At 45.1% G+C, this 19,188-nt stretch overlaps 1 protein-coding gene across 4 annotated transcripts in view; it reads right to left on the bottom strand.

Moving 5' to 3' along the window:
* PKD1L1 (polycystin 1 like 1, transient receptor potential channel interacting) overlaps positions 1 to 19,188 on the bottom strand; it is a 331,908-nt gene that overhangs the window by 191,470 nt on the left and 121,250 nt on the right. For all 4 annotated transcript variants that reach the window (XR_004538070.1, XM_033930462.1, XM_033930461.1 and 1 more), the window contains exons 24-26: positions 17,866 to 18,237; positions 8,585 to 8,710; positions 3,892 to 4,071 (exon numbers count right to left, since the gene is read on the bottom strand). Coding sequence is in view for 3 of the 4 variants with exons in the window: in XM_033930462.1 (XP_033786353.1) it covers positions 3,892 to 4,071; positions 8,585 to 8,710; positions 17,866 to 18,237 (678 nt within the window). In the remaining variant the exon portion in view is untranslated. The remainder of the gene's footprint in view (positions 1 to 3,891; positions 4,072 to 8,584; positions 8,711 to 17,865; positions 18,238 to 19,188) is intronic.

A 19,188-nucleotide genomic window follows, 5' to 3' on the forward strand; every position in this document is an offset into this window, starting at 1 on the left:
GGTCTAGTGGGGTGAGAGCAGTGGCGTACCAAGGGGGGGGCGGGGGGGGCGGTCCGCCCCGGGTACCAAGCCCTGAGGGGGTGCTCCCGGTCCGGTCCAGTTACCCCCCCCTGCGCCGGGTGTCGCGTCTGGAAACAGCCTGCAGCAAGATCGCGATGCCAGAGATCTTTGCCTGCTTCGACTGTTTCCTCCGCCACGGTCCTGCCCCTCCTCTGATGTCAGAGGAGGGGCGGGACCGCGGCGGAGGAAACAGCCGAAGCAGGCAAAGATCTCTGGCATCGCGCGATCTTGTTGCAGGCTGTTTCCCCAGGGCAGTAGCGTACCAAGGGGGGCGAGGGGGAGGTCCATCCCGGGTGCCGCCTTAGGGGGGGTGCACAGCTGGCCCGGTCCCTATCGCGCTCCTACCCTCCCAGCGAAAGCAGCATCGGCGCCATTATCGAAAAAGGTAATGGCGCCAGGCCTTGGAGCACCAAGGCAGACCGCTTCTCCCCCCTCCCAGCCGAAACCCCGCTGACCATCCTATCTCTCTCCCCCCCAAGTGAACCTTTCTGACCCTCCCAGCGAAAGCAGCAAACCTCCCTCCAGTAGCGTCGGCTTTATCCTCCCTCTGCCGCATCACTGATGACGTCATCAGTAACGCGGCAGAGGGAGGAGAAAGCCGCGAAGGAGGTTTGCTGCTCTCGCTGGGAAGGTCGGAAAGGTTCACGGGGGGGGGAGATAGGAGGGTCAGCGGGGGTTCGGCTGGGAGGGGGGAGAAGCGGACTGCCTCGGTGCTCCATTACCTTCTTCGGGCAGCAGCAGCGTTTACAATTCGCTGCTGTTGCCGGCTTCAGGCCTTGTTCTCTGCCGGGTCCTGCCTACTTCCAGTTTTCATGAAGACAGGACCCGACAGAGAGGAAGGCCTGAAGCGGGCAACATCAGTGAATTGTGAATGCTGCTGCTGCTGCCCGATGAAGTTCAGGACATCAGGACATCGGGGAAGGAGCAGGGAGAAATCGGCTGCTGGCTTGGGGGTGAGGGTAGGGAAAGAATCGTGGAAGTGGAGAAATCGGCACGATGGCTTTGTGCAGGCTAGGGGGAGAGAGAAAGAAAGGAAAAAATAAAGAGGGGGGGCCAGGGGGAGAGAGAAAGAAAGGCAGAAAGAAAGAGGGGGACCAAGGGGAGAGAAAGAAAGGCAGAAATAAAGAGGGGGACCAAGGGGAGAGAAAGAAAGGCAGAAATAAAGAGGGGGTCAAGGGGGAGAGAAAGAAAGGCAGAAAGAAAGAGGAGGGCCAGGGGGAGAGAGAAAGAAAGGCAGAAAGAAAGAGGGGGACCAAGGGGAGAGAAAGAAAGGCAGAAATAAAGAGGGGGTCAAGGGGGAGAGAAAGAAAGGCAGAAAGAAAGAGGGGGGCCAGGAGGAGAGAGAAAGAAAGGCAGAAATAAAGAGGGGAGCCAGGGGGAGAGAGAAAGAAGAAGGATCAGAAGAAGGACCAGAGACTCATGAAATCACCAGACAAAAAAGTAGGAAAAATGATTTTATTTTCAACTTAGTGATCAAAATGTGTCCGTTTTGAAAATTTATATCTGCTGTCTATATTTTGCACTATGGCCCCCTTTTACTAAACCGCAATAGAGTTTTTTAGCGCAGGGAGCCTATGAGCGTCGAGAGCAGCGTGGGGCATTCAGCGCAGCTCCCTACGCTAAAAACCGCTATCGCAGTTTAGTAAAAAGGGAGGGGGAATATTTGTCTATTTTTGTATAGTTGTTACTGAGGTGACATTGCATAAAGTCATCTGCCTTGACCTCTTTGAAAACCCGTGGAATATAAATGATAATTAACATTTTCTCTGCGTACAGCGTGCTTTGTGTTTTTAAAATTTTATTGTTGGTAGATCATTTTGACTTGGCCACAAAGGTAAGGGGGAGGGAGGGAGGGGAACTGCTGAAAGACATCTAATAATCCTTGCAGGCTTGACTGCAGGGAATTATTTTTGTAAAATCATGTTTTGTTATGTGACTGGCATTATCTAGACTTTAATTTCTATGAATGAATAGAATGAAAATGATATAAAATTACTTGCTTGTTTTTATGTGCGTGCGCTGAAGGAAAGTGGAGAGAGAGTGGGCTGAGGATGCTGAAGGGAAATGGGGAAGAGAGTGGGGAGAAGACGCTGATTTATAAATTGACAATTGTACAGAATATTGTTTCTTTTTATACTTTAATATAAACAATTCAAGGCTTGTGTGGATGGAATCAGGTGGTTTGCGGGGATGGGGACCGAGCTTACGGGGATTAGTCCAATAAAATTGTATTTTTTTATATCTCATTATTTGTTTTATTTTTATTTGTTAATTTATAAAGTGGTGATTGTTATGTATCAGTTTTTTCAAATTTACATCTACTGTCTTTATATTTTGCACTGTATTAGAGGACATGTGTTACTGTTTTTTGTGGTGTTGCATTGTATACAGGGTCTGGTTTCTTGGCGGATCAGTTTAACTTTTGTCTACATATTTCTATTTTTAGTTTGTGATTATTCCATTTTGGGCGAGGGTGTATCTCTGTTCTGTGTGTATGAAAAAGACATAGTTTTCAGTTGGCATTGACTACAGGACCAATTGACTGTGCGGGATCTGGCTTGTTTAGTTTTACAATGTATGTGTTGGTGTTCTAGTGCTCACTGCAGTGTTTAAGATGCAGCCTTTTCCTAGGTACACTCTTGTGGTGCGATATGTAGATTGGTACTAAAAATCATATTTTTCATATAGATGGGGGGGGTGTCAAAAAATGATGGGCCCTGGGTGCCACATACCCTAAGTACGCCACTGCCTGCAACTACTCCATATGTACTTCTAATGTCATGACAATTTAGACATAATTTATGTTTTGTTATGTTTGGAATAATGGTTACATATATGAGGTTCAATAAAAGAAAATTTTCACTGCCTGTTTCTATTCTGACCATTTATTCCATTTCATGGTTATTGCAAAAAAAAAAAAAAAAAAAATTTTTACATGGGGGGGGGTGTCAAAAAATGATGGGCCCCGGGTGCCACATACCCTAGGTACGCCACTGGGTGAGAGTGATGCTCATTTGCTCCCGCCTCAATGATGCTTGACCTTAAATTGGCCACTGAGACCTATATAGTGATAAAACTACAGTGTTAATACCAGGGGTCAGGCTTAATCCATATATGAACAGATAATTTTGGATATATTGTCAAAAATATCCATCCAAAATGATTTGGGGGATTGGGGTACTCTATGGATGTATAATTGATACCTCAAAGTGGCAATACTCAGCCAATAATTATCAAAATAAAACATCCAGATCAGTCACACAAACAGCAAATATAACTAATCCCATGGGGTAGAGATTCAGCATGATTTAAGGGAGCAGGAGAAACTTCTGCCCACTTAAACCATGCTGAGCTGGATGGTCATCGATATTCATCAGCATGTAACCAGGAAATGCTAATGAATGTTGACTCTGACTACCCAGGCACTATCCAGGCAGTGCTGGCATGGTCAGGGGGCAGAATCAGTGTGAAATGGAAAGTTAGGCAAGCATGAGCAAAGTTCTGTGCCAGTATCCACATACCTAACCGGGCAAGCTGGACCTCAGAAAAGGCAATCTTAACTTTGCCTGATTAGGTATATGGGTATGGCACTGAATATCACCCAGCACCCATATAACTTCCAGTTGCAGACCTGGATATTCACTTCTGTTGCCCAAAGATGACCCAGCATTGAATATCAGGGTTTATTTTAGCTGGCAGCTGGCAGTGTTTAGAAAAATGCTCACCACCTCTGGTTCTATACTAACTAGATAGGTAGATGTTTCAATGTATACTCATTCTGTATGGATGAATATTGACAAAACATTTATAGGTATAGTATCTGAGACAGACCTGTTGTGGTATAGCTTTGAAAATGTTTTCCATTAATGGGCCCTTTGGACCAGTCCAGTAAAAGTACAGGGGCAGGTCTGTTGTAAAAAATGGCTGAACCAACTACACTATCGCCACTGGAATCGAAAGAGGTCCCACCACCTTGGATCGTCCATGTGCTGCTGCTGCCGCCGGTTTGTCCTACAACAAAATGACAAGGTAACAAACTTTTACATCATTCTGGCTCCAGAAGACTGATTCATTTATTTTAAAATTCCATTTATATAATCACAGCAAAACGTGCAAATGAAAAATGGAAAATTATAAGGAAGTTGAAAAAACAAGATATTTGCCTAATTTTTTAAAAAAGGGAAAATTATAGGGCCAAGTTAAAGAAATAATCATGCAATAGAAATTTTTTTTAAAAAAAGAAACACATAGAATAAACAGCAACTCCCAAGCCAGCCTCTGCAATGTTTTCCAACTCTTGAATTCTGATGTGGATCTTAACTTCTTCCTTAGCAGCAATAAATTCCAAGAGCTGCTTAGTGTCAAAGACTTATCAATCAGTCATGATATGGCTGCCTTAGCTGATCTCCTTCAGTTTGGAAAACGATGACCCACCAGCGATCCCTCAAGCGGTGGCAAAGTTTCCTCTCGAGTCCCCGCATGCTCCTTGGCAGGTCTAGTGCTTCTCAGATGGAGCAGTGTTGACCTCAATGTAATGCTCAGGAAAACCCTGCTAACCCTGCTGCTGGACATCAGTTCCTCCAGTGTAACTGAAGCAGCAAGGGCCATGGGAATGGCAGGGGCTCAAAAATCCTGGAAAAAGGTCTGCCTCAAGTTCAGAACTACACCGACATTGAGGGAGATTGTTGGGCCTTCCTTTTGCTTTTTCTTATAGCAAGCTATAAGCCAAAGCACCGAAGCAGCACACAACTCAGGAGCAAGGTGCAGAGCTCCCATCAGAGTGTCTATTTAGGACTCCATCTTGGCCCTCTGATGCTTCCATTTTAGCTTTTCTGATTACAACTACACAATGGCTTGCAGGTTTGATCTGTTACCGACAGATCATATGACCCGTATAACTTCTGATCAAATGTCAATTGCCTATTTGGTTGTTATAAATATTTTTCTTTTAGTGTTCTTGATATTTGAGTAGGTAGCGTGTAGGAACCGCTGCCCGCAGCATTTTGAAGACTGCGAGTTTGGCAGCACTGAATAATGAAGAAGGCAGGAGGAGGCGGCAGTACTTGGACCCAAGGCAGGCATGCTGACGTTATCAAAGCAGGTAGCACACCGGGTTCCCCTGAACTTTTCAGGCCAAGGCACATGCCTACTCGGCCTACCCTTTAATCTGGCCCTGGGCGGTGCTGGGGAGGAGCCAGGGTTAATGCGGGCTTTAAAAAAAATGTATATTTAATGCCGGTGGCTGGATATGGCCTAGCACTGAACATCCAGGTTTAACACCAGCAACGGCCATCAACATCACTGCCTGCCACGACAGAATATCAGGGGTTCCGTACCTAAATATATGAGTATAAAACACCTGCCAGCCTGAAGGCTATTGAACTGGTGTATATTCAGGTACAGTAGGTATTTTTCTGTTCCCGGAGAGCTCACAGTTATAAAAGAGTTAAAGTGGGATTTGAACCAGGGTCCCTTGGTTTACAGTCCACTGGACTAGTCACTAGGCTGACCCTCTTCGTCATATGGACATCTGTGTGGCCATTGTCTAAGAATGCTGTTATACAGATGTCCATTTCCCTTGGTTTCCTCTGTTCAAAATTTGGATATTTCAATTTGTAAAATGGATATTCGTGCTGGATGTTTCCAGTGCATAGACATCCATCTCTCATGTTTTCAAACAGGCTATATTCTGTTTGAAAATTCTTGTGAGATAGATGTACATTTGGGACATTCAGCTTGGATATCCCTGTTCTGACCTGGATGTCCTTTTGAAAAGGCCTCTCATGTGACTTAATAAAATTGTCACCTACTGTGACTTCTAATCTAGGTGCTTTACACCTATGAAAAGAGGCTGTTACAAAACTGTTGTGGATAACTGTATAAGTTTAACACCCCCCCTCCCCCCAACACCTAAGTTAACTCACACAGAAGATATATCACTTGGGGGGGGGGAGAAAAGGATTAGCATTAATATGTGTTATGTTTGAATTTTCCAAAGTACCATATACAGTATACTTGAATAAAAAACAATCCGAATATAAACCGAGGTAACCTTTTTCCCCCCCCATAAAGGAGTAAAAAAGGTAGACTCGAATATAAACAGAGGTTAGAAATCTGGGTATGTGAGCATTAGGTATTTGTCAGGGATCATGCCATAAGTAATCACTAATTTTTTAGCTGGGGCTGTTTCAATGTCAAAAAATCTGAAGGAGAACTGACAAATATTTTCCTTCTTGGGGCCTCAACATCAACCACAGTTTCTGGGCTTCTATCCTCACCAGAACACCTGGCCTCAGTCACATATGCAGAAAGCAGGAATAAACCCTTTTCAAATACAAACCCACAAACTAAAAATACTATTGTACGCAAACGAAACCCTAATATGCCAGACTCTGCACACAGTACACCACAAAAGAAATAGAAAGAAATGCATTTTTTTCTGAACAGTCCAAAATATAAAAACAACAGTTGTAAACGTTCAAAACTGACATATTTCAATCACTAAATTGAAAATAAAAATATTTTTCTTACCTTTGTTATCTGGCAATTTTATTTTTCTGGTCATCTTGTTCCATCTGTGCTCTTAATGCTATTTCCAAGGCCTCCTTATGCATTTGCTGTTTCTTAACTCTCCTTCACTTTTTGCAGTACATCCTTCTTTGACACTGATGTTCATATTCAGTTTTCATCCATTTTTCTGCTTCTATCTCACCATCTCTTCCCCTTCCCTCCATCCATGAGCCACCATTCCTCTTCTCTCTGCCCTTCCCATTCAACATCTCTCCCTTATTCCTCCCTTCCTCACCCCCCCCCCCCCCACAGGTTCCACCAAATGTTCTTCCACCCGGTTCTGAAGCCATGAAAGCTACAAAGAGGTCATTGATGTATGAGCGATTCTCTTGCACTGCCTGCTGGCATCCTCTGCACCATTCCTTTACTGTGGTCCACCCAAGCTGAAACAGGAAGTTGCTTCAGAGGGAGGTGAACCGCAGCAAAAGAAAAGTACAAAGAAGGCCACCAGCAGCACTGGAGAATCGAAGAACAATGGCTTAGACACTCCTATCCTTCACTACCTGCTTCCCCCTGCCTCAGACCGACATCAAATTTACAGGTCATATGTTCTGGAACCCATTGCCAACACTGTGCAGGTGAAGGGCCTTGAGCGTCTGCACATGCTCAAAGCTTGCTGAACTCCCTTCGAGAAGCCCGGAGAGGGCAGGAGAATATGCAGACGCTCAAGGCTCTTCAGACCAGCCCAGAGCGCTGGTGTCAGCTTTCAGAGCATCGGGAGCGTAAGTGCGATGGTCTGGGATGGGGGGAGCAGATAGTCGGAGGGGTGAGGAGTCAAGAGATAACAATGTCAGTCATCAGGAGGGGAAGGAGATAATAACATTAGTCATCGGGGAGATAGAAGTGCTGGTCATGGGGAGGTGGGGAGATAGCAATACCGGTCATCAGAAGGGGGGGAGATAGCAGTGCCAGTCATCGGCAGAGGGTAGAAGATAGTATTGCTGGACATCGAGGGCGATCGGGGTGGGGGGGAGATAACAGCTTTGGTCATCAGGTGGGGAGGGGAGGAAAAAAGCACCATCATTGGAAGGTGGCTCGAATATAAACTGAGACCCCCATTTTTGGGTCATTTTTTAGCCCAAAAATCTCAGTTTGTTCAGTACATATTTTTCTTCAGAAAAGCTATCAATATATATCTACAGGTATAAATATGCACATGCTGTTTTCCTGGAATAATTTCTCAGAATTATAGAACTGGATATGTCTACTTTCACTTTCAAAATTAGTGTAACAGGTCCACACAAGTGTAAAAAGTAATGACCCTTTTTTACTAAGCCAGGGTAGAGGTTTGTACTGCAGCCCAGGGTGCTAAATGTTCCAACGCTGCTCCGATGCTCATAGGAATTCTATGAGCATTGGAGCATTTAGCATTCTGGGCCATGGTAGAAACTGCTACTGAAGCTTAGTAAAGGGGGTGGGAAAATAATTACCCCAAAATGATACAATGAGAGGAAATAAACACAAAATACATACACCATTATAACAGAAAAAAATAGAACATGTGTATATCTCAGTAAAGAAGAGAGACATCAAATTCTTTTTCTCCCAAGAAGGAAGATGGTCAAGATAAAACTACACAGACTATTTCTTGTCTAAATGTGCATAACTAGGATAATTTGCATATTTGCATTTTGATTATCTTGAAAATCAAACCTCTTTTGAGTTATTCACTGAAATAAATACAATTTTATTAAGCCCCCTTTTACAAAATGGATTATCGCTGCGGGATGCGGTAATTGTTCTGATGTCCATAGGGATTTAATGGGCGTCGGAGCATATGCCACACAGCAACTGCTACCGTATCTTTGTAAAAGGCTGGGTGGGTTAATTTTTACATCTTATTGATATTTTCTTGTCTTATTTCTTGAGAAGAGCCAGAGACAAAAAATATTTTGGAACCATAAAATAGGTCAGATTCTTAAACAAATGGGACAGTTATAAGGCAGCATTTTACCTGGTCGAGAGCTTCCTACTTCCCCCTCAGAAATAGCAGAAACTGGCAGGAAGCCTCTCAGGATTTCGGAAGTGTTGGAAGAACTGTTCAAAATGGAGAATGAGTTTTCAGGAAAATACTCAGAGACTGAAAGCAGAAGAGAAACAGAAAACAAAAAGATGTCATGTCTACTAAAGAGATGGGTGATCATTATAAGTAAGTGACAGAGTCCATTCAACCAATTCAAAAGAAAAGGCCAAAAATGCATTTCAAAATTTTTTCATTCTATATATAGACACATGTGTATTGTATACTTTCAAGCTGCCGTAAAGGAAATAAGCCAAATCATCTTTATGTTAAATTCTTTTTTATTGTAGATAACAAGAACACAATACAGCATATGAAAATACCATGACAGCTCCAGTCAAAAAGACCAAGATGTTGTAGGAAAACAGCAAAATACAATACTGTATAGTGATAGATATGGATTTCCCTGCCCCTCCTCCCCCTATATCACCTAAATCACATACAAAGATTACATTCCAGTATATTAACAAACATTAACAAAGTACAGAATGCAGGTTTGTTTGGAGGTTTTTTTTGCCAGTTTGGACTTGCGATTGGAGCGAGGGAGGGAGGGTGCGAGGGGGGTGGGCGCTGTTGAACAAGCGATAGGGAGGGGAGCTGGGGGGGGCTTCTGAACTCCCTATTGCGAGGAGAGATGCTGGCAGGGAGGGGTGGAAAGGGAGGCAACTCGCGGTAGATCCTTTACTGTGGGGACAAGGTCATTCACTGCTCTGTGGGGCAGTGGAAAGCCTTGTCCCCTGTACCCACAGTAAATGGTCACTTTTTTTGTCCTGTTCCTGTGGGTTAGCCGTGGGAAACAGTCCACTTGTCATTCTCTAGCTAGAAGGATGCTTGGTGCATAGGGAGAGGAATAGCAAGTGGGAATAAGGAGGTATTGATGCTCCTGTATAAAACTCTGATGAGACCTTATTTAGAATATTGTGTATAATTCTGGAGACCACAGCTTCAAAAATATATAAACAGGATGGAGTCAGTCCAAAGGAAAGCAACTAAAATGGCCTGTGGTCTTTGTCATAAGGTATACGGGAACAAACTTAAAGATCTCAATATGTATATTTTAGAGGAAAGGAGGCAGAGGGGAGAAATTATAGAGACATTTAAATATCTACATGGCATAAATACAGTATACATGAGGCCAGTCCCGTGAGACTTCTTTAAGCTATGTCACCAGCATTTCTCAATGTATCGTATTTGCTCATTTATTCATGGATTGAAAATTTTTAACGTATACAAAAAAATATTTATAGTATTTTCATACACAGTGACTGGGTGGTGGGTTCGGCTGTTGGGACCTTGGTCCTAGGCCGGATTACACAATTCTGAGTGTATGAGAGCATGAGAATTTGAGATTTGATTTGGAGACAATTTGATTTGGATTTTGTTTTATAAAAGCAACATAAGTGTCTATGTGCTTTTATAAAATTTGGTCCTAGCCACAGCCCAAATGCATAGATTTATATCTGCTCTGCAAGAGAAGTAAATTTGTGTGTATGTGCTCTGAGGGGCTGATTTTATAAAGGGGCATCACGATGTTAGACGGCGGTATGCGTCCCACCGCTGTCTGGCAGTCAATCGGAACGCAGGTTTAAAATTTAAAAACCCTGAAACAGGACACCTACATAAGAACATAAGAATTGCCGCTGCTGGGTCAGACCAGTGGTCCATCATGCCCAGCAGTCCGCTCACACGGTGGCCCTTAGGTCAAAGACCAGTGCCCTAACTCAGACTAGCCATACCTGAAGACGTTCTGGTTCAGCAGGAACTTGTCTAACTTTGCCTCGAATCCCTGGATGGTGTTTTCCCCTATAACAGCCTCTGGAAGAGCATTCCAGTTTTTTACCACTCTCTGGGTGAAGAAGAACTTCCTTACGTTTGTACGGAATCTATCCCCTTTTAACTTTAGAGAGTGCCCTCTCGTTCTCTCTACCTTGGAGAGGGTGAACAACCTGTCTTTATCTACTAAGTCTATTCCCTTCATTATCTTGAATGTTTCAATCATGTCCCCTTTCAGTCTCCTCTTTACAAGGGAGAAGAGGCCCAGTTTCTCTAATCTCTCACTGTACGGCAACTCCTCCAGCTCCTTAACCATTTTAGTCGCTCTTCTCTGAACTCTTTCGAGTAGTACTGTGTCCTTCTTCATGTACGGCGACCACTGCTGGATGCAGTATTCCAGGTGAGGGCGTACCTTGGCCTGGTACAGTGGCATGATAACTTTCTCTGATTTGTTTGTGATCCCCTTCTTAATCATTCCTAGCATTCTGTTAACCCTTTTCACTGCTGCCACACATTGCACGGACAGCTTCATTGACTTGTCGACCAGTACTCCCAAGTCTTTTTCCTGGGGGGGGTCTTTCCAAGTACTGCACCAGACATCTTGTATTCGTGTATAAGATTTTTGTTACCGACATGCATCACCTTACACTTATCCACGTTAAACCTCATTTGCCTTGTCGCAGCCCATTTCTCAAGTGTATCTATGTCACGTTGCAGGTCTTCGCAATCCTCCTGTGTCTTCACTACTCTAAATAACTTCGTATCGTCTGCAAATTTAATAACCTCACTGGTCGTACCAATTTCCAGGTCGTTTATAAATATATTGAAGAGCACGGGTCCAAGCACCGAACCCTGCGGCACTCCAACTCGTGACGCTTTCCAGTCCGAGTATTGTCCATTTATCCCCACTCTCTGTTTTCTATCCGCCAGCCAGTTTTTAATCCATGTGACTATTTCACCTTCAATTCCACGACTCGCAATTTTTCAAAGTAGCCATTCATGTGGAACCTTGTCGAACGCCTTCTGAAAATCCAGATATACAATGTCGACCAGGTCACCCTTGTCTATTTGCTTGTTTACACCCTTGAAGAAGTGCAGCAAGTTCGTCAAGCAAGATCTTCCTTTGCTGAAGCTGTGCTGGCTGGTCCTCATCAGATTGTGTCCGTCAAGGCGATCAATGAAGCGTTCCTTTATCAGCGCCTCTATCATCTTTCCCGGTACCGAGGTCAGACTCACCAGTCTGTAGTTTCACGGATTTCCCCTCGAACCTTTCTTGAAGATCGGCGTGACATTCGCCACTTTCCAGTCTTCTGGAATCCTTCCCGATTTGATCTACAGATTGGCTATTAGTTGAAGCAGTTCAGCTATAGCCCCTTTCAGTTCCTTGATTACCCTCGGATGGATGCCATCCGGTCCCGGGAATTTATCGTTTTTAAACCTATCAATCTGCCCACATACCTCTTCTAGACTGACCGTCAACCCTGTCAGTTTCCCATCTTCGTCTCCTACATATAGCCTGTCGGCTTCCGGTATGTTGTGTATATCCTCTTCGGTAAATACATAACATACATTTAGAAGAAGAGAAAAACTAATACATATATGCACACAACATTAATAATTTATTAATCAACCTTACTTACACCTATTTCAACAGTCAACCCAGACAAACGCCCTTGTTGCCCCGAAAACCTGGATAATCAGTTCCACATTGTCCAGTGTTTTATTTAAAATGTCCTTGCCAAACTGGTACTTCATGGATTAACTCCTGCTTTCATGATAAGATCTTGTTCTCTCTTGAATAACAACTGACTAAATGTTCAAGCCAGCCCAACACAATCTTGCGTTTCGCTACACAGGTGTCCTTAGGAGCTAAAGCCACTTCAGGTTTTCACTGTATTTTTCTCTCTACAAGATAAACATCATTCCACTATCATGCTGATCTTAACTTATATATCAAATACCACTCTTTCTTTTCAAAATTATATCAATATAACACATACCTATAATCCTATTTGTTAATCATACAGCAACTGCAGCTTAGGCTCAAAAACCACGTCTCCTCTATGGAAGGAATAAACTGAACTGCAAGACCTGACAATCTTACTTGTTCTTATGCTGCTTAATCCTGCCTCCCAGTTCCTAGTTAATCCAATCAGTGAACTCACAAGGAGTGCCACTCTACCTCTTTATTCAATCCCATTGGTTCTGTAGTTCCCCATTGAAAAATAAACCTCTGTTCTTTCTGTAGTAAAATATCGGATATATTACCCCCCCCCCCCCCCCAGGGAGATGTACCTGCAGCAACACTACAAATCGTAAATCCTCTACTCTATGTTGTGCTACCAACCAGTGGGGTCTCCTGTTTTACCAACCTAATATTGCTCAAATGATGAGCAATACGTAATTTGATTTTTCTTTTTGTGTGGCCACTGCCCACACAAATGTACCACTGCCCACACGGGCATTTAATCCCATAGACTACTTGAGACGTGTTGCAATCCGCATACGATTTTAACCAAAATTCTCTCCCAAAAAATGTGTTCAGTTTGTCGGCGATGGCTTTGTCCTCCTTTAGCACTCCCTTTATTCCATGGTCATCCAACGGCCGCATCCTTCGCGGGTCATTTCCCCTTAATATATCGAAAGAACGGCTTGAAGTTTTTTGCTTCCTTGGCTATTTTTTCCTCATAGTCTCTTTTGGCCCCTCATTACTGCCTTATGGCACCTGCTTTGATGTTGTTTGTGCTTTTTCCCGTTTTCGCCCATTTTTTACTTTTTCCATTTCTTAAACAAAGTCTTTTTGTCTCTGATCACTTCCTTCACCACTACAGTGAGCCACACCGGTTCCTTGTTTTTTTTTCCTCTTGGATCCCTTGTTGATACGTGGCATATATAGATTTTGTGCCTCAGTGACTGTGTCCTTAAAAAGGGACCATGCTTGCTCTAGTGTTTTTACAGTGCTTATCCTCTTCTTAATCTTCTTCCCCACCATGAGTATCATCCCTTTATAATTCCCTTTTTGGAAGTTCAGTGCCGAGGCTGTCATTCTGGATTGATGTTTTGCCCCTGTGTCCAGGTTGAAGCGGATCATATTTTGATCACTTCTTCCCAGCATCCCTTCTACTTCTACACCTTGCGCCGGTCCTCATAGTCCATTTAGAATTAAGTCCAGAATTGCATTTCCTCTCATATTGTCCTTGACAAGTTGTTCCAGGAAGCAATCATCTACAGCAGCCAGGAACTTGGTCTCCCTACTGCAGCCGGAGGTGCCTAGGATCCAGTCTATCCCCGGATAATTGAAGTCACCCATGATAACTGCGTTGCCTCCCTTGCAATTGCATTTAATCTCATCTGTCATTTCTACATCAATTTCTTCAGACTGCTCTGGGGGTCGTTAGTAGATGCCAATCTTCGTTTCCATTCCATTTGTTCCCAGAATTTTGACCCATAGAGACTCTACCTCATTTTTCATTTCCAGCATGTTCTCTCCAGTAGACTCAATTTCCTCTTTGACATATAGTGCAATACCCCCACCTTTTTGACCTACTCTGTCTCTGCTGTATAGCTTGTATCCCAGTAGCACAGTGTCCCAGACGTTTTCCTCATTCCACCATGTTTCCGTGATGTTGATGATGTGTGCCATAGCTTCCAATTCCCCATCTTATTTCTTAGGCTCCTTGCGTTTGCGACTGTTACTTTCTTACATTCCTTCCCTCTTGTGTCTGTTTTGGTCCGTCAGGATTTCTGTCTTGCCTATGATCTGGTGAGTCTTCCCCGCAATCTTCCTGCATGGTATCCTCTGGGTATACTGGTTCCCGAACCATCAACTCTTGGTCGACTGTCGGCTTTCCCCTTCTTCCTAGTTTAAAAACTTCTCAATTTCTCTCTTGATGTTATTTGCAAGTAGCCTCATTCCATCTCCACTGAGGTGGAGTCCATCCTTCCTGAATAGCTTGCTCTTCCCCCAGAACGTCGTCCAGTTGCGCACGAGTGGAATCCTTCTTCCTCACACCAGCGCCTCACCCATGCGTTGACTGCTTGCAGCTCCGTCTGCCTCTGCTTGTCGGCCCTGGGTACTGGCAGGAACTCAGAGAATGCTACCCTCAGCATTCTAATCTTCAGCTTCCCTCCTAGCATCCGGAACAGGTCCTTCAGTCCTTCCCTGCTGTAGTTCCTGTTGCTTTGTTGTTTGTTCCCACGAGGATCACCACAGCCATATCTTCCTGTTCAATGCTGTCGATGATCCTGTCAATGCGGCTCACTATATCTTCTATCTTGGCTCCGAGTAGATAGGTCACCAGCCGATCCTGTCTTCCTCCCGCTATATGGTTGTCGACTTGTCTGATGATGGAGTCCCCCACGACGATCGCTGTCCTCTCTATCTTCTCTTGTCTCTACAGCCGCAGGTCTGGGTCCCTGATGTATGACCATCTCTCCTTCCCTGCTGTAGTTCCTGATGCTCATGTTGTTTGTTCCCATGAGGATCACCACCGCCGTATTTTCCTCTTCAATGCTGTCGATGATCCTGTCGATGCGGCTCACTATATCTTCTATCTTTGCTCCGAGTAGGTAGGTCACCAGCCGATCCTGTCTTCCTCCCGCTATGTGGCTGTCAACTTGTCTGATGATGGAGACCCCACGACGATCACTGTCCTCTCTATCTTTTCTTGTCTCTCCAGCCGCAGATCTGGGTCCCTGGTGTATGACCATCTCTCCTTCCCTGCTGTAGTTCCTGTTGCTCATGTTGTTTGTTCCCATGAGGATCACCACCGCCGTATCTTCCTCTTCAATGCTGTCGATGATCCTGTCGATGCGGCTCACTATATCTTCTATCTTGGCTCCGAGTAGGTAGGTCACCAGCCGATCCTGTCTTCCTCTCACTATGTGGCTGTCGACTTGTCTGATGATGGAGTCCCCCACGACGATCGCTGTCCTATCTATCTTTTCTTGTCTCTCCAGCCGCAGGTCTGGGTCCCTGGTGTATGACCATCTCTCCAGCCGAAGGTCCATGTCCTCTGTGCACTTCCATCTTCCCTCATCCTGGCATTGGCTTGCACCGGACTCATCTTCCTTGTGGTTGTCTTCCACGTGGTCCTCACTCACTGTAGGTGTATCTTGGTCCTTGCTCACTGTAGTTGTATCTTGGCAATGCCACTGTTATTGGTGATTTTCCACGGCCTCCCTGTATGCCTGTTCAATGAACTTCTCTAACTCCCCGACTTCTTCCTCAACGGTTTCCTCTGTCATGAAGTTTTCTGCCTCTCTGTCCTCCTCTTCCACTGCTCGAAGTGCTTCTAGTTCCAGTATTCTGCCCTCCAGGGGTCTGATTTGCTTCTTCAGGCCCTCCCTCGCATTGAGTGCATATATAAGACCACCTCTCAGAGGGGAGGTAGTCATACATATGGCAAACGGTGCAGAAAACTGGGTAGCTCAACATCCTGCTTCTGTCTGCTGCATCCATTGCTGTCTGCTTGCCGATCTGTCATCTGAAGTGGCTTCTACTTGTGTAGGAATCTGTGTATCATCCTCAATGTTAATGTGAAGTCCTTTTCTTGATTGTAAACCTGCTGCCTCTGCTGCTTGTGTATGTCCTCTGTGTCTGCTGTGATTGCCCTCTGCTACTACTGTATTTGTTTATCTACTGCTTGTCTGTCCTGTTGCCCTTGTGGTACTTGCCTGTGTAGGTGTCATTCCTTAGTGTTTCTTCTTTGCTCGTCTCTTCTTAAGGCCCTTCGCAAAGGAGCTCTCGCTAAGGCAAGCACCTTTAACGCTCGCCTTCTACGCGTGCTGAATGGCTGAGCTCCGTTGGCCCCTCCCCTTTTATGGAGGAGCTCCGGTAGATGATGTTGGGGGGTGGGCGGAGCTATCCCCCTTGCCTCTTGCTCTCTCCTGCCTTCTCTTGCTCCTTTTTCCCCTCTCCTGCTCTCTTCTCTGCTATTTTCTCCTTCTGCTTTCCTGCCTCCTGCTTGCCTGCCCAACCCTGTTTAACTGAGCTCCATTGGCCCCTCTCCTTTTAAGGAGGAGCTCTGGTGGATGATGTCGGGGTGGGTGGATCTACCTCATGCCGATGTCTCTTGCTCTCTCCTGCGTTCTCTTGCTCCATCTTCCCCTCTCCTTTTCTCTTCTCTGCTTTTCTCTCCTTCTTCTTTCCTGCCTCCTGCTTGCCTGCCCAAGCCTGTAGGCATTTGTCGCAGGTCTAGGGAGATGTGTAGGGACACTTAAGTTTGCCCAAGGCTGGGCATGGTTTCGCTTGGAAGTGGCCTTGGGCGAGCTTAAGTGGACCTAGGTGTCTCCCTAGGGCCACGACAGATGCCTGAAATATAGGTCAGCAAAGTGCTGACCTACATTTCAAATGTTAAAAGTAGACACGTCCGGCTGGGCTGATCATTGCAAGGGAATCCTTGATAAGCTGAGCCAGCAGGACTCCACGAAACCACAGCGTCAGGGAGTCCAACCGGCTCTGCTGATTGGCGGGGGAGAGGAAATACCCCTGCCGCGATCAGCTGAGCCAACTGCGGCAGGGAACCCTCCCGACAAGTACCCCCAAAATCAGCAAGAGAGATGCCCACTCCCACCTGCCACCATAGTAACATAATAGATGACGGCAGATAAAGACCCGAATGGTCCATCCAGTCTGCCCAATCTGATTCAATTTAAAATTTTTTTTTTTTTTTTCTTCTTAGCTATTTCTGGGCGAGAATCCAAAGCTTTACCCGGTACTGTGCTTGGGTTCCAACTGCCGAAATCTCTGTTAAGACTTACTCCAGCCCATCTACACCCTCCCAGCCATTGAAGCCCTCCCCTGCCCATCCTCCTCTAAACGGCCATGCACAGACACAGACTGTACAAGTCTGTCCAGTAACTGGCCTAGTTCAATCTTTAATATTATTTTCTGATTCTAAATCTTCTGTGTTCTTATTTTCTGATTCTAAATCTTCTGAACAGCCTTCCAAATCTGAGAATGGCAGGAAGATGCTGACTCCCTCCTTTTGCTGGCCCCTTCAATCCCCCTAAACCCCCATTGAAGACTAACAGGAGGGATTCCCACTCCTTCCTACCACCAGCCCCTTTGATCCCCCCCACCCCATTGAAGACTGGCAGGAGGTAGATGCCCACACCCTCCTGCCAACACTCCCCCAGAACCCCTAACTCCTGTTGAAGACTAGCAGAAGGGATGCCCTCCCTGGTACATTCCAGGATGAACCGGGAAGGGGAAGGCTCACCATTTTGAAGAGGTGGGTCTGCCAGCTGGAGGGAGTAAGCATCCCTCTAGCCGGCCTTTCTTTGACACATATACGGGGGTTTTGGGGTAGGCTTAGGGGTATGGAGTGAAGATCTGGAGGTTTGAGTTAAAATTATATAATCAAGATATGCATAAGTTACTAGTTACCCCAAGAAGGAGCATTATATTGAAAATGTCAACCTAACATTAGCTTGCTTACCTGATGGGTCGGAAAAGGTCCTTCTATTTAAGACACCTACTGAAGACCTTCGACTCCTGGGAGACCTTGCACCTGAAGATCCCTCTTCTAAAAATCCAGGCATTAGGTATGGCAGTTCCATCAAACCTACAGTAGTAGCTTGAGTTGCAGTACTTCCTGAAGTAGTTGCAATGGTGCTCCTCAGGAGAGTAGAATTAGCTTTCAGGATGGAACTTATGTTAATTGGGGTGCCAGCTGGTTCTACTGTGAAATGGGGGTCTGTATTTGTAAAACCAACTATAGCAGTCAAAGTAGTAGTAGTTGTAGGAGATGATAAAGCTGCACCAAACAAGCTGGAAGGTCCCATCAGATCCAATGCTCTACAAAAGGGAACTACACAAAGATATACAAATAGCCACACATGTCAATTAGGTCAATGCTTATTCACGCGGCGGGCAATTCTGTAACAGAGTATCCGATTGGATCCTATTCTATAAAGGAATGTAGAACACCTACCTTCCTTCACAGAATACTAGTCTAACTGGGTTTACATGCATTTAACATGTAGACATGAGCACAAATTAGTCATAGAGCAGTGTTAGTGCTTAACTGCTGCAGATATGCACATACATAGATAAAATATGCAAGTGTGAGCCTGCCCTAGCTGTGCTCATGTGGGCACACCCTTTGCTAATATGTGTGACCCCCTCCCCCCTCCAGGAACAAAAAGAAGAGGTTTTCCCCTCAGATTTCAGGGCTCTGGCAGGAGAATAGGATAACCAAGCCCTGGAGTCTTCTTTAGATTTATTCTCTTTTCTCTCTGTTCTTTCCTAAAGGGACCAAAAGGAGTCATCCTCAGTGCTAGGGCTTTGGCGGAAGAAACAGGATTGTCAAAAGCCTGGAAGTTCCTCTTAACTTCCCTTTTATATTCTCCCCCTCGGGGAAAAAAGGGGCCTTCTATACCTCCCACTATATTTGCTAGCCTAGTTCACCACTTAGGGCTCTTTTTACAAAGCTGCGCTAGTGGTTTTAACACACGCACCGGATTAGCACGCACTAACCAAAAATCTATCGCCTGCTCAAAAGGAGGTGGTAGCGGCTAGCGCGTGGGGCAATTTAGCGCACTAAACTAAACTAAACCTTAAGTTTATATACCGCATCATCCCCACGGAAGTAGAGCTCGGCACGGCACTCTATTCCCGCGTTAAGGCCCTAGCGTGGCTTTGTAAAAGGAGCCCTTAGTGACCTCCTGAAAAATCCACCAACTCTGTCTCTATAGCAGAGGCATTTTTCAGGGTGTGTCACACATATACAAATGCCTCAGCTACTAGTTGAGAATCACCA

The sequence above is a fragment of the Geotrypetes seraphini genome, chromosome 2 (assembly GCF_902459505.1).
Source record: "Geotrypetes seraphini chromosome 2, aGeoSer1.1, whole genome shotgun sequence".
Classification (NCBI taxonomy): domain Eukaryota; kingdom Metazoa; phylum Chordata; class Amphibia; order Gymnophiona; family Dermophiidae; genus Geotrypetes; species Geotrypetes seraphini.